We start from the raw sequence: 18,084 nt of genomic DNA on the forward strand, positions 1-18,084 counted from the left end.
GCCCAGAGCTCCCTCATACAATGTACACGGGACCGTCGGCTTTACGTCACCATCCAAATTACCTGTTGCGATCCTTGAAGCCATGCCATGGCCGAACAAGACTCCAGAGTCCTTCTCTTTATCACTCTCTTGCCTTCGATTTGGAGTCTTTATAGCGTGTCTTCCGTAACACCAAGTTAGCGTGGGTGATGTTGTCCACGGTTCATGCCGGGCTGTCTCCGGCGTGTTTATCACCTGTCTGACCTCGCGCTGTGCACTGTAGCGACGTCTTACAGCAAGATGTGGGGCGGAGAAGATCGCAGACAGTTATATATAATGGGATAGAGATGGGGAGTCTTCTCAGAAAATTGAGAATGTTTATATCTAATTCTTGTTGCAGCATTTGTCACTCCTTAATTCGTATGATTCGGTCCTAAAGCAACTTAGTTGATCCCGGCGCAGATAATAGTTGTGGAACAGGCCCTTGTAGTCTTCGCATTGACCCTGGCCATGCTGCATGCATTATCTGTCGATTTAATTCTTGTTGTAACATTTCTCATCTTTTTATTGCTAAGATTTGGTCGTAGAGTAAGATGAAGGGTGGAGAAGATCTCAGACAGATATATCTAAAGGAATAGGGATGGGGAGTCGGTTTAAGTCTCTTCATATGTAAGATTTGGTCTTTTAGCAACTTTTAGTTTGGAGAAGGTCTCAGACAATAGTATCTTAACGGAAAGACATCTCGTTATGGAGAGATGTCATATATTAAGAAGTCTGATCGGATTAGTAAAAGAACCCTTATCATGGGTGTGGAATAAAAAGGTTATCGTTTGAACGTTTCGTCAGACAGTGCTAGACAAGTGTGCTGTCGATTCAAATCTTCTTACAATATTTGGTCTCTGTAACGTTGTCCGTAGCATCAAGTCTGTATGCTCTGATAAGTACCAACATTAGCATAGGTTACTACAAACTGAAGCAGACACTCTAATGCAGGGGAAGTCACACTCATTATCGAATTGTTCGGTTGGCACGCCGCCATTTTGACCTTGACCTCCAGCTGACCTCCCCCGAGGGCTATTCCATTATAAGAATCAGACGGGGGTATGGTACCGTGAGGGACATTTTCGACATTAGAGACACGAGATTAAGAAGAATGTCGTGCATGTAAGATAGTAATTGAGGTAGAGGAAACGAGTTTTGTTGATTACAAATTCTTAAGCTTTTATGGTATGGGGAGGGGGGCTTTGCCCTCGCAATCAGAAGCTGAATTGTAAATGCTACGATCTGTGGAACTAAACTGAGTCCCCATCAGACACTTCAGTGTGATTAATGGTAGAAATTGCCCAAAACGGTGGAACAATTTGCCAGGGAATTTAACCGACCATGGGACTTAAATTTGCTCTCTGCGAGCTAATTTGAACTCCCCCAGCAGTCCAACTCGTCTTGGCAAAACATTCTCCCTATTTGAACAATTTCTACAATTTGTTCCGAGCCCCCCTGAAGGGTTTGGTGGAGACAAGGACTGAAGAGCAACCAACCCATATGACCGCATTTACCCCAGTTAGGGCATGTGGTAAGGGATTGCAGCCTTATTTCGGATGGTGACGTAAAGCCGACGGGCCCGTGCATGAGCGAGCTGCAAGCGTCAAACCTCTGCACGTGAAAGGACTCAACACACTTATTGAAAACATAAGAGACCTCATGTGCTTGGTTAAAACACGAGCCGTAGCTATAAGCCACACTACTTGCTAATTGAGGATGATAAAGAAAAAAACACCATTGAAGGTGTCTGGATACGTGTTCCTATGCAAAATCAACTCGATCCGACATTGTAGTGCATATTGTTGTTACGTATACCAAAAACAGCGTTAGAAAGCCTTTGTCAATAGACACTGGTTTCATGATAAGGACTGCAGCCCCTCAGTAGCGTGCTCATCTTGTGTCACTGCCCGATAAGACGGGATTCGAACTCGTGACCTTATTCTCCAGAAACTGCATTGCCATTGGTAGACAATGCATCACCCTCTTTGCCACATTTAATGCCTCAGCTCTGTGCCCACACACCTACTTCTAACAAATAGAATCAGGCGTGCATATCCCTAGTAAAACAACATCAAGCAGATACAACCTGCCTTGGTTCAACAGAAACCTAAGAAGGCATTGTCGTAAGAAACAACGTCTTTACAACAAAGCTAAGAGAACAGGGCGAGAGGAAGACATGAACAAATACAAGAGAGTTAAGAAGGGCGTACAGAAAAGCATAAGAGCAGCACATTCAAAATATGTGGCAGACATACTGGGGGAAGCCATAATTGACAAACCCAAAACATTCTGGTCATACATAAAAGGCCTAAGAAGAGACCTTGTCGGCGTAGCCCCTCTAAAGATTGGTAATTCCATTGTCAGTGATAGCGAGAAAAAAGCAGAGGCACTCAGTTCACAGTTTAAAAGTGTGTTCACAGAGGAAGACACAACAAACATGCCAACTCTCGGACAGCCCTGTACCCCTCCCATGGAACACATAGTGATTTCCCCTAATGGTGTCGAAAAAATGCTCCAAGGGCTCAATCCATCTAAAGCATCTGGTCCAGACCAAATACCTCCTTGGTTCCTCAAAATGACAGCCACCGAAATAGCACCTGTGTTAACCAATATTTTCCAACACTCGTTAGACACAGGAGAAATTCCCAAAGACTGGAGGGATGCAAATATATGTGCCATTTTTAAAAAGGGAGATAGAGCTGTCCCCGGCAACTACCGACCTGTATCACTGACCTGTATATCCTGCAAACTACTTGAACACATTATCCATAGTCATGTCATGAAACACTTAGAAAGTTTCAACATATTGACTGACTACCAACATGGATTCAGAGCAAAGCGATCCACAGAAACACAGCTTATATTGACAGCTCACGACATAGCTGGCGCACTGAACAGTAAAAAACAGGTAGATCTAGCAATTCTTGATTTACTAAAGCTTTCGATAAAGTCCCACATAGCAGACTCATCACTAAACTAGAGCACTACGGAATTCAAGGCACCACACTAAATTGGTTGAAGGCTTTCTTGACCAATAGGGAACAGACGGTAGTGGTAGAAGGCAAGGCCTCAGCTCCAGTTAGAGTTGCGTCAGGCGTACCACAGGGAACTGTTCTGGGACCGTTACTCTTCCTCCTGTACATAAATGACTTACCAGACCAGCTTGATTCAAATGTTAGGTTATTTGCCGATGACTGCCTGTTATATATAGAGTTGTCCACACAGAGTGATTCACAGCTTTTGCAAGAAGATTTGAACACACTCGAAGAATGGCAAAGCAGATGGCTAATGCAGTTTAATCCGGAAAAATGTTACATCATGCATATAACAAACAAACGAAACCCAATTGTAACCACCTACCAGTTCTGTGGACAGGCTCTAGCAACAGCAAAGAGCCACCCGTACCTAGGCGTTACATTAACAACGGGGCTAAAGTGGAACACCCATATCAACAAAGTAACAACTAAGGCTAAACAGACATTGGGAGTGATCAAACGTAATTTGTGGGCATGCCCAGCAAAGGTAAAATCCCTTGCATACACGTCTCTAGTAAGACCAAACCTTGAATATGCTGCAACAGTTTGGGATCCATACACAAAGAAGGATATAGATAAACTCGAGAGGGTGCAGAACCAATCTGCCAGATTCTGCACGAACAACTATGAAAGGGGCGCCAGCGTAACAAAAATGAAAGCAGACCTGCAATGGATGTCACTTGAGGACAGGAGAACAATGTCCAGACTTTGCATGATGTACAAGATGACTAATAAACTTGTGGACGTACCGACTGATAAGTATCTAATGCCAGCTCAGAAGAGGACCAGAAATAGTCATGCTTTTAAGTACCAGAGTTATCAGCCAAGGATTGACGTGTTCAAAAATTCGTATTTCCCGAGAACCATAGTAGAATGGAACTCGTTGTCATCAAGTACTGTAGGAGCTTCATCACTAAGTAGCTTTAAAGAACGGTTGCAGTCAGATATGCAAAGACTAGGTGTAACAGACCGTTCGGTGTAATATGACCAGCTGCTGCCGCGCCGCGTGCCTGCGAAGCTGGTGTGTTACGCCTGATGGCGGTTATACCGGCTATATAGATACAGATACAGATACAGGCGTTTAATGGATGTAGAACCTGGCTAGTTTGCACCCTACCAAGTCGCCATGTGATCCTGATTACGGCGACTTCAGCCTTGTAAAGTTTACAAGTAGCAGGGAATACCAGACTGCCGCTTCGCACGGCATGTACTTGCTCCATATCTATGTATCTAGGCCAATTATATAATATGTATGTAGCGCTTCAGTCATGAGAGATCTCATCATTTCTGACGTAAACTACTACGATGTTTCCTGTGCATTTTCAGTATCAGAATGAAGCAACGGTAAAGGGATTTAATCTACAGTAATCAGGCCATATCTACAGAAAATTATTTTTTTGCTTTAAAGGAGGGATTTTTTTGTAAATAAATGGATCAACATCTTTCCTGACGTAACACCTATTTCAAACATAAGTGTTTTTCAAAATTATTTTACCAAGTTAGGCCCCTACATGAGGGACAAATTACTAGCTGCAACAGGCCAAAACATACCACTTGGCAGAATGAACCTACTATTTGGTGCAGTTTGGTCCAGAGGTGTAGTCTGGGATGTTACACCGGCTTGGCGCCCACCCTAGTCGTGTCATCCAGCTTGTAGGCGGAACATTCGAACCAGACTGCGTTCCCACGGTAACCAGTTCTAACAAATGTACCACTAGGTTGAGGCGCGCTACGTACAAGACTGATTTATCAGCCTTCTACGATCTCACAGAATGTCACAGAGACTGACATTCGCCTGATAAAAGAAATGTTGATGTACATGTCTAATTCTCTTTTTACAAATCGTTGGTCTTCTTCTGTGTTCCTAGTTTTTCCTCTTGCATGTGTGTGTCGTGCGAGTTGTTGAAGTTCATCAAATTTTGGATGTTCATGCCAGAAACCGAGCAAGCCTATCATAGCTCCCGAGTGCCAAGACTGTCCTGACATTTTCCATCTTACGAAGCTTGTACGTACTGTACAAAACTGGTGTATACTTTTTACATGTACGTCTCCGGGATCGCCCTAGAAATGAAGAGCAGGAGAGGGGGGGGGGTCAAGCACAGGATACCTGTCGCGAGGGGGGAGGTCTGGAGAGTAGTTGTTCTAGACATAAATGGAAGTGATTTCCTGCAACTTCAGGTTTACATCTCGTCTAATTAGTGAAATATCGAGTTTTGAGCAAAACTATAGGCTCATTTGGGGAAATATTTGAAAATATACTCTAACTTTGAAAATCAACAGGATGGAGCTGTGATTAAAACAGGAAGGAGCAGCACCACTGTTTTATTCTTTAGGGACATCCCTGCGTCAAAAGGCAGTTTACCGATTATCATCGGTGAAATTAAACAAAAATACTTGAGGTTTCCCTTTCGGTGATTATCCACTACACGTTATCTCCTCGCCTCCGGTCTCCCCTATTTCCGCCCGATAACCTATGGTACAAGTTCTTAAGTGAAAACAGATAATTGGAATTAAGACGACTTATCACCGTAAGAAGTGCAACTGTCGGCGCTTTCATGTCTGAGATGCCTGACTTGCAATTGTGAGAAAGTTTAGTTAAGATAAAGAGGGGCCTTATGGTACATAATGGGTTATTTTGGCTCCCCCTCTCTCTGCATCTGTCTCTTTCTCTCCCTCTTTCTTTCTCTCTCTCCTGCTCTCTCACCCTCTCTTTCCTCTCCCTCTTTCCCCTTCTCTCCCCTCCCCTCTCCTCTCCTCTCCCTTCTTCTCTCTCTCTCTCTCTCTCTCTCTCTCTCTCTTTCTCTCCTCCCTCTTTCATTCTCTCTATGAGACTCGTTCTCCATTTCCGACCTACTTCAGCCATCATAAGAAGCTATGGATACATTTGGATGCTTTATGACATGTGGGGGCATGTCTTATTATCGAATGAAACTTCAAAGTGGCCTGTAAAGTTCAGCTGTTTCTAATAGAAAAAACACTTAACATTCATCCGACAAGATCACCGTGAAAATCAAATTTGGAGCAACGTCAAGAAAAGCAAAGTGTTGGCGTTAAGGTTATCTATCATACGTTTTCACTTACAACATTGCAACGCATAGCCTATAATGATCTATAATGGGTTCTCTGTTTACCTTGCCGGTTGATCCCCGGCCAAGTCATACTAAAGACTTTCGCCATGCTTACAAAGACTTACAAAGTGGACCATACAGCTTTCTCTGCTTAGCACTCTCAACTGCCAAGAAGGGGAAAAAAGGCAGCACCTGAAGCATCATGAATGGTATCACAGCAAAAGCAACCAGAACGCAGTATCCATCAGAAAAGTGCAAGTTGAAAAAAGCCTTACGGACCTATCGATGATGGGGGTGCATTTCCCGACCTTCTTCTTATTGGAAGGGAAGAATAACTCTAAATCAATGCTCCCAGAATAGTAACCTGTTTAGTTATAGGTTTGCGTTATAGGTTTGCGTAGCAAAACCTTTGTTGGATCCGTAGGCATGTGTGGTGGCCGCCATCTTAATTTTGTGACGTCGCAGGGTAGCCAAACTATTTCATTGGGAGGGGTGTTTTGGGGGGACGCTAGCGTTCTCTCTATTTTTAACAAATCGGCACACAACTAGCACAAATTCAACTCAGATAAAAATTCAATACCAATTCATCTTCATAAAAAAGACACCGTAATCGCTTAACTAACATAGAAAACCTGAAGTATATGTAGCACAGATAATTGACTCTAGTTCCTTATTATCTAATGCAAGCCTCCATTTGTATCGCAGAAATCGCCTGTTACGGTCACTCTTCTGAGCGGGACCCGTTCAGCGGGCATTGTCTGGTAAGTAGATTCCATTCATCATCGTCTATCGCATATTTCATGTGGAGTACGTAAACGTACGTACAGATGAAATAAGACAAATAAAAAAAAGCCGCTAGGGGACCCAAAATCTAATCATGTCCATGTCTCATCAAGACCTACCCACCTACCAAATATCAAGACAATCCATCCAAGCCTTCTCGAGTTATGCTGGTCATTACATACACGCACACAAACGCTACCCTATGCATAACCTTCTCGGCGAAGGTAACAAGCTAAGAAATACTGGAACAAGAATGCAGATAAATCATGCATAAACTGGTAATGCGTGGTGCTATGTATGTGTAACGATAGCCCTATATGTTTAGACATTCAAATATAAGACCTTTAACCAGTAAATATTATCGGCGCATGTTGGTTTAAGTTCTGATAAATCCATATGTTCATAGATTTATTAGAACGTAAACCAACAGGATGACATTTGGTGACTCCTTGGTGCGAGTAATCCTAACAGTTCTTGTATCATGTCTCAAAATGTTTTCATCATTATTATATATCAGAACTGCCAGCATGGCACGGAGGGGAGAGACTGTGAACTGTGTAAAAGCGGGTACGTCGGTGATGCTACACAACCCACTACTAACGCCTGCCACCCACCCACACGGTTACAGGTGATCCCTATATCTTATATCCCTTATTGTTTTATTGATTAGGATATTAAGTTTATACCTCTATTTTTACAAGTTGTTGCCATACATTGTACCGTGTGCGATTGTCGTGCAATAAAGTTCTTCTTCTATCTTAATAGAAAACGAACAGAAATACTTCTGTCTTTTGTTTGTTTTGTTTTCAAAAGGATACTTTAAGGTGGTCACCAAGACAGTATCAAGACAGTGTATGATTTTAGTGTGTGATTTGAAAGATGTTGCGATAGGAGTGAGAGTCGCTAGAGGACGCAACTTCAATCTTTTTTCAGGTCTAGACCTACCTAAGTAGTGAAAATAGCCAAACTAAAGGTCCATTACTTAATAATGCATTCTGTTTGCAACCAACGAACCAACCTACAAACAAACAAGTAAACATCTAATTGTATGTTTGTGTTCACTTATCCTCCAGCGATGCCACCTAATCTACATGGGGGAGTTCTGTTACCGGTGCTCGGCGTCGGTTCGCTACGGGAACCCGGACATTCTCCGCCGAGGGTACTGCAACAGGTGCCCCTGCGCAGTTCAGACACGCCTGCCCCTGCTACACGGAAGGTAACGTTGCGAAATTTGGTCAAAAGTTGCTTCGATTATTTTGTTTGCAATTAGATGTGACAGGTCGTTCGGTGTAATGTGAACAGTTGTTACCGCGCCGCGTGCCTGCGAGGCTAGTGCGTTACGCCGATGGCGGTTATACCGAATATACAGAGACTGAGATTTAGGTCAATATACACCGCCAACTAGGGATAAAGATCATGGAGTGCAAAAACAGCATATATGATTGTGGATCCAGTTTTCAAAACAAACAATAGCAGTAGTTCACTCTGTTTCCCTCCGTCCCTTTTTACAGATTCCGACGTGATGTCAGCCAAACCAGACCAGAAGAAGACAGGTAAAGTTTTAGTTATTAATTCTAGCAAACGTATGCTAATTGGACGGTTACGGTGTGATCAACATCAAGTCTAGGGCTATGCCTTGGCTGTATCCAGGACCCATCCCTCCGTCTCGGGACGGCAATTTGCTTCTTGGGACGGACAAAAGTTTCACTACGTCCGTCCAAAATATCCTAACATAATGACATGAAATTGATGAAAATATGTTTTGTGAGCTTTGAATGACAAATATTAGCAAAGAAAATTTACAACATGGGCCAATTGATGGCACAGACATTTTTACGATTGCTGTTGCAGACTTGAACTGTGGCACAGACTACAGAACGTAGCAGACCTGTCTCAGCGGCTGGACGGCTATCTTCAGCACAACACGCCCACAGAACGGACGCTGGTCGACGCAGCAAACCGCCTCCTGTCTTCCCTCCACTCTCTCACTAACACAACGTCTGAAGAGACGTTCAGACTGAGACACCACCTTCGAAAATCACTGCTTCCAGTCAAGAGAAAAACGCAGGTGAGCCGCCATCTTGTTTCCGGCGTCATGCATTCGAATTCCCATGATGCACAGCTATAATTTTATGACCAATTTAGCGTCATTTTTAAAGATACGCAGATAATTTGAGAAACTTATAGCAAATATTAGAGAAGTTGAGCAGCCATGTTGTTTTTGGTAGAATTCCCATGATGCACAGCTTTGATTTTATGACCACTTTAGCGTCACCATAAAACGCACATAGATTAAGTCGAGACTCTTAAAGCCAACGACATGTAAAATAAAGTTGTAAATTCCATTTTTTTGTCTCTCATACAGGCTCTCCTGAAAGTGATGAGCCATCCAGCATAAAGGACTAGAAGCATCAAGTGCAAACGTCGAAACGTCTGTTGTTGGTTGACCTTTAACCCTCTTGACCGAGAGACACCTGATTGCAATGTTCAAAAGTTAGCTTATCATTTTAAACGTCGTCACTATTTCTATGGTGCTATTACACGGACTTCTATTTGTCCTTTTTTATGCAATTGTTGATGAACTTCGTGAAAAATCGCCAGTTCGTGGACAACATTTAAAGGTGGTGCTGTTAAAGTTTGAGCAAAACAACCAAATCAAAAATAAATGAGAACAGTATGACAAATGTATCATTTCTGAAATAGACTAGACATCAATGTATTGTGTAATATGTTGTGATCTAAAAAAGGTACCAAGAATATTTGCTTAGATAATTCCTGTGTATGTTGTACCTCTGTATCAAAGAAATAGCACATCTTATACGAAAGATCAAGACCATATATTGATAAATGTGAAAGTTATGACAATAAAAGCTTCCCTAAAATAAACACCAATGTTTTGTCACCGTTGTGTTTCGATCCAAAATAGATACCTACATGTATATTATCAAGTCGTCTCTCTTCCAAAGTGTATCTTACACAGTACTGATCCAGACCAGAATTACAATGTAAAAATTATGGCCGATTTATCTTTTCTTAAATAGACGTATTGTCACCATTATGTTTGGATGATCTTATACAATAGAAACAGACTATATGAAAGTACAATCGTGTATATATTTTCTCTGCTTATCGTTCATTATACGTGTATGTATAGATATGTCTTCACATGTGCCAATCTGACTAAATTCTAACTATATATATCTAGTATATACACCTATATATAGTTATATGCCTATCAATCTGGTATTATGTAGCTTAAGCTTGTACCTATATTGTACAAAACTTATGTTGCACCTCAAAGTGGTTTACCCTTTATACGGTTCAACCAAACTAACAAATAAACATATATTGTATGTAAATCATTAAACCAATTTAGATCTGAATATAAGAAATAAAAAAGCGATAAACAAGTCGCCATGTTGTCTTTAATAAATACTTTCTCGGCTCCACTTCTTTGCTCACATCACTCCTCTTCAACAATGGCGTCTTTCTTCCCGATGTTCTCCGCCTCTTCGATGGTAGCCGGAAGTTCCTTTCCGACCGTTTCCGGCAGCAGCAGCGCCAGCAGTCCGGCAGCGATCGACACTCCTCCGAAGATGACGTAAGGCATCGGCGCCCAATAGGAGCCGAGTAAGTTCACGAACGGGGCGACCATGCCGCCGACACGAGCGCTCATGGAGGACATGCCCATGCCGATCTGCCTGTGTTGATAATGTCAAAAAATACTACTGGTTATATGATTTGAAGTCAGCACTTGAATGAGGACAATATCAGACAGGATAAGAAATGACTTTAGACTCGCTTGGATCCCTTTTATGCAACTGACATGGATTTGATAAACGTTTTTGTTTGTTCTGAATTTCACATGTGACCTTTATCATAGAAAAAAAACACTGTTTCGTCAGTTTATCTTTAAAAAAGTGAAATAGATAAAGAAGTCTCGCACTCCCTAAATTCCATTACATTCATAGCGTGGATTCCTGACACGATTTCAGTTGTTGAATCAGTGATGGGATTTTTTTTACGAAAACGTTTTTTTTTCATATCTAGCGATGATATGAACAACGAATTTGATACCATACCTGACTACGGTGGGAAAGATTTCAGCCGAGAAGATGTAGATAACAGCGAAAGAAGCGGTGATGCAGAATTTGCCGATCATCGCAAGGGTGGTCGTCATCCAGCTAAGGTCTGTCAAATATTAAACAAATATTGAAAATGTTGACTGACCACGTCTCTTCCGCCCAGCAATATTGATATGGTGAGGTTTGGGGTTCGAATCCTCTGACATGCTATCGATGTGTCTTTGGGGAAGGCCCTTAACAGCGAATTTACTCATTCCACCCAACTTGCGTAAAAATGGGTACATGACTTTGTTTCTGAACGTAAAAGGCAGTGGAAGGAGAGGTATGGGCTCCGCCTTCCAATACCGTGCCCTAGACACAGTAGATAACAGCCCACCGCACGAACAGCCTCAAAAAGGCTATGGGACTACTTGTACTTATACTCTTTTTGCATCAGTTCGTCATCACCACGTGAATTCAAGCACCTAACCGCTCTAAAACAGGCACAGAGTAGAGATTTAGAAATAAAATTTGAAAAAAAAAAATTGTGTGCGTGTTCGTACGTACGTTTGGGAATGAAGAAAGCCACAATACAGGCGACGCCTCCAATCAGAAGGAGCATGCAGAGGGGCCATCGTCTTCCGAACCTGCAAGGGACAGAAGCAACCAAAGATAAACTTAAAACGGTTAAACGATTCTTTTCTCTACATTCCCTGTCTTTTTATCCCAGGATAATACGTTGTTCTTAGAACTATTGACATGTTTCTAGTGTTTTTTGTGAAGAAACGTTGATAGGCTTGGAGTACATAACTGCTGACAAATACATACAGACTAATTGCAGTGGCTGAGTGGCCAGACCACTGCAGCAGCAGATCCTCACATGCAACAGTGACTACTACAACATGACTAGTTTATTTTGTATCTATTAACTTTTAACATGTTTTTCTATGTCCTGTATTTAGCCCAGTGTGGCAAAGAATGTGCAGCAATAAAAGTCTTCATTCATGGCCTTAGTCTTACGGGTCCTGGTTTGCTAGTGTCACAAAATGACAACAGATCCACAGTGGAAGAAGTCACTCGAAGTAAAAAGCCCAGACTATGCGCCAACCAACGGGTGAACTCACCAGCTTTAAAAAGGCTATAGTACCTTGTCAAAGAGAAACTGAAGAAACTAATAAAATGTGAAGTAAACCGTTATAACATACTTATTCAAGATGACAATGGACATGAGGTATGCTGGGATCTCGATGAAACCGGAAATGGCGAAGTTCAGGTAGAAATTTCCGCTCAAGGCGGCCGTGTTGAGGGATATCCCATAATACACAAAGGTGTTGACAATCCTACATTGATATAGAACACGGCACCCCGTTGCAATCAAATTTTGATGAATTCAAATGCATATAATCTATGCCATTTTTACTTTATGGTGTTGGCTTCAACGTTGCGTTTACCATCTATATACATAACACATTGTTGTGATTGGACCCTTACAGTTTGATGCAAAGATAACAAAATTAGTTGCGACAAATTATGACTTGTGAAACAAGTACATTGTATTAGAAATGACGAGAAAAAGGAAACAGTATAGCAAGGCTCTTTACTGACCAGTTGAAGAAGATGTTGACTGTCCACTTCCGAAGATTCGGGGTCCTGAACAGGTCGATAAATGTGTAGAGCTTCTCCTTTTTCTCAGAATCTTCCTCCGTCTGATTTCAAGACAAACGACATATAAGAATGGTTTTCACCGTTACTGTAATAGTCAGTTCGCAAAGGAAAGGACTGTTGAATTTCCGTCAATGAAAGTATTCGTATTGAATGAAGCCTCACAAGTACGGACGTTGTACCCGTGCTAACATCATGGATTATAAAGAAAAAATTTGTGACTCGCTATACAAGCAATCATTTGATTTGCCCCCTTCAATATGTGAGCAATTATACCGGCCACACTGGAAAAGGTGTGGGTTCAGTCTAATTAGTCTGTATAGCGCAAACTCCAGCTGTCCGGGGATTTCTGTCCCCTCCCCGATTACAGGACGGCGAGCGGTCACAGGAGGCTTGATTGAATTCAGGCTACAGTCTAATATGCACTCACAAGCTTTACTATTTGATACAGTCTAAGAAAATATTTATCAACTTCACCAACCTCAGTCAGCGGGATGGCGGGATGGAATACCTCATCAGGTAGACCGGCTTTGGTGACTTTCGCGGCTTTCCGCAGGATGGCTGCCGCCTCTTTGTGGCGACTCCTGGAGATCAACCATCGTGGTGACTCGGGCATCAGCCTGGAGAGTAATCAATGATGTATGTACACTAAACATACGAGGCTTTCAAAAAGGGAAACGCTTATCAAATGGGAAAACCATGGATAGAGACTTCATCTGTATTATATCCGTTTGTATATCAAATATCTTTCGTCCTAACTATTTGCAATGTACTTGAAATACAGCAAAGTTATTTGGGACATCAGGGATAACTTGCCTTGACCTTAGTAGGTGACCTTTTCTGTGAATTGCCCGCTGCCCATACGTGCGGCTCAAGATGTTTTAATACTGAGGGATGACTGCGGTACTAAAGATGGCAGGCTGAATAAACGTTCTGAACGAGAACTATGCGGCTGTAGATCATAGTAGATGTCTCACTGAGGGATGACTGCGGTGCCACAGATGCTGGTTAGTTGAGGAATGAGTCCCTTCAACTAGCGTATAACGGTTGTTCACCATTTAGGTGATGACAAAAAAAAAAAAAGAATAAGAATAATGATAGGACAAAGTCAAAGTTCCTTCCCGCACCGATGGTGCATAGGTCATCTCCCATCTCCAGTTCAGTAGCCCTTGGGCCACAAAACTTTGTGCAATCACTACAGAAGGGAGCTAGTCCACTGGTAGTGGTGTGTGTTTAACTACCATACTCTTTCCAAAATGCTGGGCGCTAAGAAGAGAAGGCAGTATGACCATAAAGTCTTTGGTATGACCCGGCCGGGATCGAACTTACGATCTACCGTATGCAAGGCGAACACTCTACCCAACTGATGATAGAGAGCGGAATGGAACAAATAATGAAACACGTACCACCAGAATGACATGAAGAGGAGGAACGGCATGGTTGTGGTGATCTGGAGCCACATCCAGGCGCGGACGAAGTAGGCGATCCCGGGCAGCAGCACGTAGGCCAGGGCGAAGGGGAGCCAGATGACATTCCCCACCAGGCTGCGCTTGTCGGCGGTAACGAGCTCTTGTGCTGAGGGGGAGGTGTCAGTTTATGCAATAAGTTACAATCTTTATGGACACAACAACTTGTTTCAGAGGAAGGAAAGTTGCACAAAGAAAAACCGTCGGATATATACCTAGCTTGTACTGCTCAGTACAGACCTGTTATTTTGTGCCATGAAACAAACAGACCCCAAGCTTACGTACCCATCACAAACAGGGCCAGGCCGGTGACTGTGGTGCTCGCCGCCATCACGAACCGGATGGCCATGAAGACTGTGTAGTTGGGAGAGAAGGCAACCGCTATCCCAGACACGTAGTCGAGGGCGAGGGAGGCGAGCAGCACTGGTCTTCGGCCCCATCTTGAACGGGCGGAAAAATCAATAAGTGTTTTCATCTCGAAATGACAGTATCTATTCATGGTATATCAAAGTATAAACTCAACAAGCCATGTATAGTCTGCATGACCGCCTTTCGGTGTGACATATCAGTAGTTGCAAACTAATACTAGACAACTTGCATAAACAAATACATATCACAATACCAAGAATATACCCTTGAGTTTAATGATTTCTATAACCATTTCAAAGTCGAAGATATCTGGCGCAAAGACATAATACAGAATAACGTTTTAGTTAAGCGTAGGCGATAGACTGCATTTGTTGCCAAATACTAATAAACCTACTTTCATTTCGCTTTGCCGTGGAGGATACTACGCACCTGTCTGCCGCGTGCCCACCAAAACCCGCTCCGACCATTCTCCCCGCGAACCAGATGGACTTGGCCAGTTTCACTTTCCAGCTGTTGTCGCAGACAAGATCCCACTGGACAGAAAAAGTATCAAGTCTTGTAGCCGCAGTTTGGTAATTACTACAACCACGATTTATGTCGCTACAGTGGCCTTCAGGCACTTGTTCGTTGGTTAATTTAGTGTATGTTTAGTTTAGTTTGATTTAGGATATGTTTAGTTTAGTTTAGTTTAGTTTAGTTTAGTTTAGTTTAGTTTAGTTTAGTTTAGTTTAGTTTAGTTTAGTTTAGTTTAGTTTAGTTTAGTTTAGTTTAGTTATCATTATTTAAATTAGTTCAAATTAAAAGCTGCATTCTATACTTACTTCAGGTCTCCCCTTCTATCAATTACTACAAATGTGCAAGAAAACCACCCCCGAGGACTGAAGCACTATCATATAGTGTAGAATAGTTTACATTGCTAGCACCTCATGTCAACACAGATTTTTTTGAAGAAGATGTAGCTTACGTCCATGGTGACAGTGCTCGTGTACTCGGACGTGTCGTATTCGTACCCCTGGTCACACGGAATCTGGGTCCGGTTGGCCACTGGATGCGCTTCCACAAAGTCTCGATAGGTAGTGTTAAGTGTTGTGCGGAAACGATCGTAGCTGTAACTAATGATATAAGGATTTCAATATCATTATACGTGTATGCTTCATTGAAAGTTTATTGCAAATTCAATTCTTCACATCTCACACACACACAAAGACACACAAAGACACACACACACACACAGAGAGAGAGAGAGAGAGAGAGAGAGAGAGAGAGAGAGAGAGAGACAAACAGACAGAGAGAGAGCAAGACTAACCGTTTGCACTGACTCCGTTTCCATTCCTCGTCCTTCAGCTCCCAGGGGATGGTGACGTTCAGCAGCTCGGCAGGGGTCGCGTTCAGCCCCGAGAAGCTTGCTCTGGGGACCCGGCAGTGGAATTCGGGCTCGACGGCTAGGAAGACGATAAGGAATGTCTGGAAGGCATTGATACCAATAGGTAGGCAGATGAGGAAGAACACCCTCTTCTGCCACGGTCCGAATCCACCAAGGTACTCCATAGCGAGGTCGTAGTTGACTTTCATCTAAGAAAAATGCATCATAAACAGAGGCAATTTGTAAGAATGGCCATTCATTGAACACAAACAGACAGATACGTAAGTTAACCAACAAACAAAAGACACCCTGAAACTCCGGCACTAGTTGTGAAGACGACTAAAAGTTTGGCCAGAGTCACACCGACACAATGCGTAACATTCAATATGCTTAGTTTTCAAGAGCTCTTGACTGCCTATCTTTTCACAAACCAATCAAAAGTCTAAAAATAAAATTGCTCGTTCTTTACGTCAAGACCCATATAACAATAATTCTCAATTCATAATTTTATCTAGAATTTCTGTTCAAAACAAAAATTAAGTAAACGTCAAAGGTTTCTAGTCATCTTGTAGAATACTGAAGCATTTACGAACCTGCACATCATCCTTGTCGCCGCCAGGTGGCGTGTTCTCGAGCATTATAGCTTCTTCGTCGTGCTCTTTTCTTTCCGCCATTATCTTTTATGTTATATCCTGCAGGATAGACTGAGTGGCAGGGAAAAATGCTACGGTCAAAGATCAGATTAGTATGAGTTAGTAATAGTAAATTATATCCCGTGTATACCAAATATCAGTTACCCAAGCAACTGGATATGATTTTGGAAACGGGAATACGGTTCGAGTAGCATCCATGACTTTTCGTCAGTAACTCTGAGCAAGATTTGTCGAACAGCAGGTTTTAACCACGAACTATGAATTGCTGTTCGACAAATCTTCGACAAAAGTCTGACCGTTTTTAAAATCATTTCCAGTTGCTTGTCATATGAGTAACTGTTTACCTGGATGACTAGCCTTAATAATAATCGACGTATATCCCGTGTACCTTTTACAAAAGTACAACAAATTTTGAAATTGAGTGACCGGATAGGAAAACTTTGCTGTTGCTTACCCCGACATCTGCTTGGAGATTATTCTACCAGCTACTCAACGAACATGGCGGACTGTTCATCGCAGGATTTGTTTGAAATTGTAGCTTCCGGCCTTCTTGTCAAAAACAGAATTACTAACAAGTAACAACTATAACCAAAGAATTTTAACGCAGCCTTTGTTGTATCCACAAAGGTTTTTTATTGAACCCTCACCGACGCCATGATTGTACATATACACAAACACACACATAAAACCCGTTTCTCTAATCTTCACAATCGGCTATATTGTAGGTAGAACGCTGTGCTCATACGGATTTCTATGGCGGTGCCTCAGGGATGAACCGTCCTTGTCCGGCCATACTTACCTACATACCTTTATCCTGACTAACGTTTAAATGCTGCTCAACACACAGACTAGACTATGGACACAGTCCTCTACGGCGCGGTTACAGTCATCGTTCGTAGTCGTACGATTTTGATGTTGTGCGATTGTCAAGCAGGCCGTGACAGAACCAACCACCGACAAGAATTTTAGACAGCCTTGACGCTTAGAAGACAGCTATATTTTGTACGACAAACGCACAACTAACCCAAGATCACCCTCAATTTCATTTCTTACGACAATTGTACGACGACCGTACGGTGAATTTGAACGAGCTCTTACCGTGCTCAGCCCTTCCTAAGTGCGTCTAGTTGGTCGCGACCTAGACATGAGTTTGAATACGCCAACGAGCTGATCTGTTTTATTGATAGAATCAAAACCGGACTAACCACTCTCCGATCTTTCTAAGGTCATTAAATTCTTTCGCCTATAGGTACATGCAGTCAAGCATAGCCGGCACACCACCTCTTTCGTAGGCCACATTCAAACATTGCCAACAACTTTTACATAGTTTAGGCCGTCTTACTAACCACCAAACAGGCTTACAAAAGCAGCAACCATTTTAATGCAGTCCTCGTTGACATTCGGACCTCGATCAATAACTATCGATGATACACAATGAAAATTTAGTGAAGCGTGTTAATCTTGTAACAAGTACAAATTTTACCAGGGAATTTCGATAAAGAAAAACTGGAAGCGCGTTTTGTCTATTTTAGGAACACACAACCTACTCAAACATTTCATTGTGGTAATACCAGAACTGTATCATTCTCCATGATTTGCT

At 42.3% G+C, this 18,084-nt stretch overlaps 2 protein-coding genes across 2 annotated transcripts in view; one reads left to right on the plus strand and one right to left on the minus strand.

Annotated features, from left to right (window-relative positions):
- Window positions 1-10,319, plus strand: part of LOC136425079 (laminin subunit alpha-1-like) — a 26,528-nt gene extending 16,209 nt beyond the window's left edge. The window contains exons 2-7 of the mRNA XM_066413837.1: window positions 6,830-6,885; window positions 7,425-7,535; window positions 7,981-8,123; window positions 8,419-8,460; window positions 8,759-8,975; window positions 9,273-10,319. Coding sequence (XP_066269934.1) covers window positions 6,830-6,885; window positions 7,425-7,535; window positions 7,981-8,123; window positions 8,419-8,460; window positions 8,759-8,975; window positions 9,273-9,305 — 602 coding nt within the window. The 3' untranslated portion in view covers window positions 9,306-10,319. The remainder of the gene's footprint in view (window positions 1-6,829; window positions 6,886-7,424; window positions 7,536-7,980; window positions 8,124-8,418; window positions 8,461-8,758; window positions 8,976-9,272) is intronic.
- On the minus strand, window positions 9,608-17,729 carry LOC136425078 (organic cation transporter protein-like). Its single transcript, XM_066413836.1, has 13 exons — window positions 17,583-17,729; window positions 16,425-16,535; window positions 15,775-16,040; window positions 15,433-15,580; window positions 14,898-15,001; window positions 14,385-14,539; window positions 14,040-14,208; window positions 13,115-13,253; window positions 12,577-12,677; window positions 12,177-12,311; window positions 11,539-11,618; window positions 10,990-11,098; window positions 9,608-10,608 (listed from the first exon to the last, which is right to left on the minus strand). The coding sequence occupies exons 2-13, from the start codon at window positions 16,503-16,505 to the stop codon at window positions 10,371-10,373; spliced, it is 1,725 nt and encodes a 574-aa protein (XP_066269933.1). The 5' UTR covers window positions 16,506-16,535; window positions 17,583-17,729; the 3' UTR covers window positions 9,608-10,370.
- Between the last annotated feature and the right edge of the window lie 355 nt (window positions 17,730-18,084).

Source organism: Branchiostoma lanceolatum, chromosome 19, assembly GCF_035083965.1.
Source record: "Branchiostoma lanceolatum isolate klBraLanc5 chromosome 19, klBraLanc5.hap2, whole genome shotgun sequence".
Lineage (NCBI taxonomy): Eukaryota > Metazoa > Chordata > Leptocardii > Amphioxiformes > Branchiostomatidae > Branchiostoma > Branchiostoma lanceolatum.

Excerpts from the sequence above, each read along its gene's own strand:
- LOC136425078 (XM_066413836.1), bottom strand. The coding sequence starts at position 16,505 with ATGGCGGAAAGAAAAGAGCACGACGAAGAAGCTATAATGCTCGAGAAC. Across the intron at positions 15,002-15,432 it reads CGAGCACTGTCACCATGGAC|TGGGATCTTGTCTGCGACAA; the intron begins GTAAGCTACATC and ends TTTTCTGTCCAG. Across the intron at positions 12,678-13,114 it reads CCGCCATCCCGCTGACTGAG|ACGGAGGAAGATTCTGAGAA; the intron begins GTTGGTGAAGTT and ends TCTTGAAATCAG.